At 36.7% G+C, this 602-nt stretch overlaps 1 protein-coding gene across 1 annotated transcript in view; it reads right to left on the bottom strand.

Moving 5' to 3' along the window:
• Window positions 1-209: 209 nt before the first annotated feature.
• LOC107763801 (mitochondrial pyruvate carrier 4) overlaps window positions 210-602 on the bottom strand; it is an 11244-nt gene continuing 10851 nt past the window's right edge. The window contains exon 5 of the mRNA XM_075226626.1: window positions 210-477. Coding sequence (XP_075082727.1) covers window positions 432-477 — 46 coding nt within the window. The 3' untranslated portion in view covers window positions 210-431. The remainder of the gene's footprint in view (window positions 478-602) is intronic.

Below are 602 nucleotides of genomic sequence, written 5' to 3'. Positions count from 1 at the left end.
TTTGACGTCATTTTAGTTCCGGACTCTGATTTCATCCACCAAAGCTCATGTTTGGATGTTTCTCCGGTGATGACAATATCTCCAACATTTTTGCATTAAGCTTAGTTACACACCTAAGGACCAATGCCACTACCTTTATTCGCCATTTCTTGAATTGTTCGAGAAATATGCACTATCACATTGAAGACCAAGCCCACAGAAAGACGGGATAATAATAAATGTCATCACTAATCACATAGAGCAGTTTTTACAGCTGAAATACACCAAAGGCTTATTATTATTGATACCTGACCTTGTCATAAATCCATGAGGCACTTATAAAAAGCAAGGAGCAAGATAAGAAATAATTAAAACACACTTAAGGGCGTGATGAGTCAGATTTTTCAATGTTTTGGATTTGATGCAAGGCCAGAGGTTACTGATTTTCGTCATCATTCTTTTAGTGCTTCTGTTTTCTCCTCCTTTGAGTAATCATGCCTGAAAAGACAAAAATGTGGTTTAGATAACTGGAAAGGACATCACTGGAATAGAATTGTGACCAGCTTAAACATGAAAGAGTACCTATGCTTAAAATATAGGTCAACCTCCTACTTCTTCAATGT

Source organism: Nicotiana tabacum, chromosome 12 (assembly GCF_000715075.1).
Source record: "Nicotiana tabacum cultivar K326 chromosome 12, ASM71507v2, whole genome shotgun sequence".
Classification (NCBI taxonomy): domain Eukaryota; kingdom Viridiplantae; phylum Streptophyta; class Magnoliopsida; order Solanales; family Solanaceae; genus Nicotiana; species Nicotiana tabacum.
Note: the sequence above shows the minus strand (reverse complement) of the source record. Positions and strands in the feature narration are given on the sequence as shown.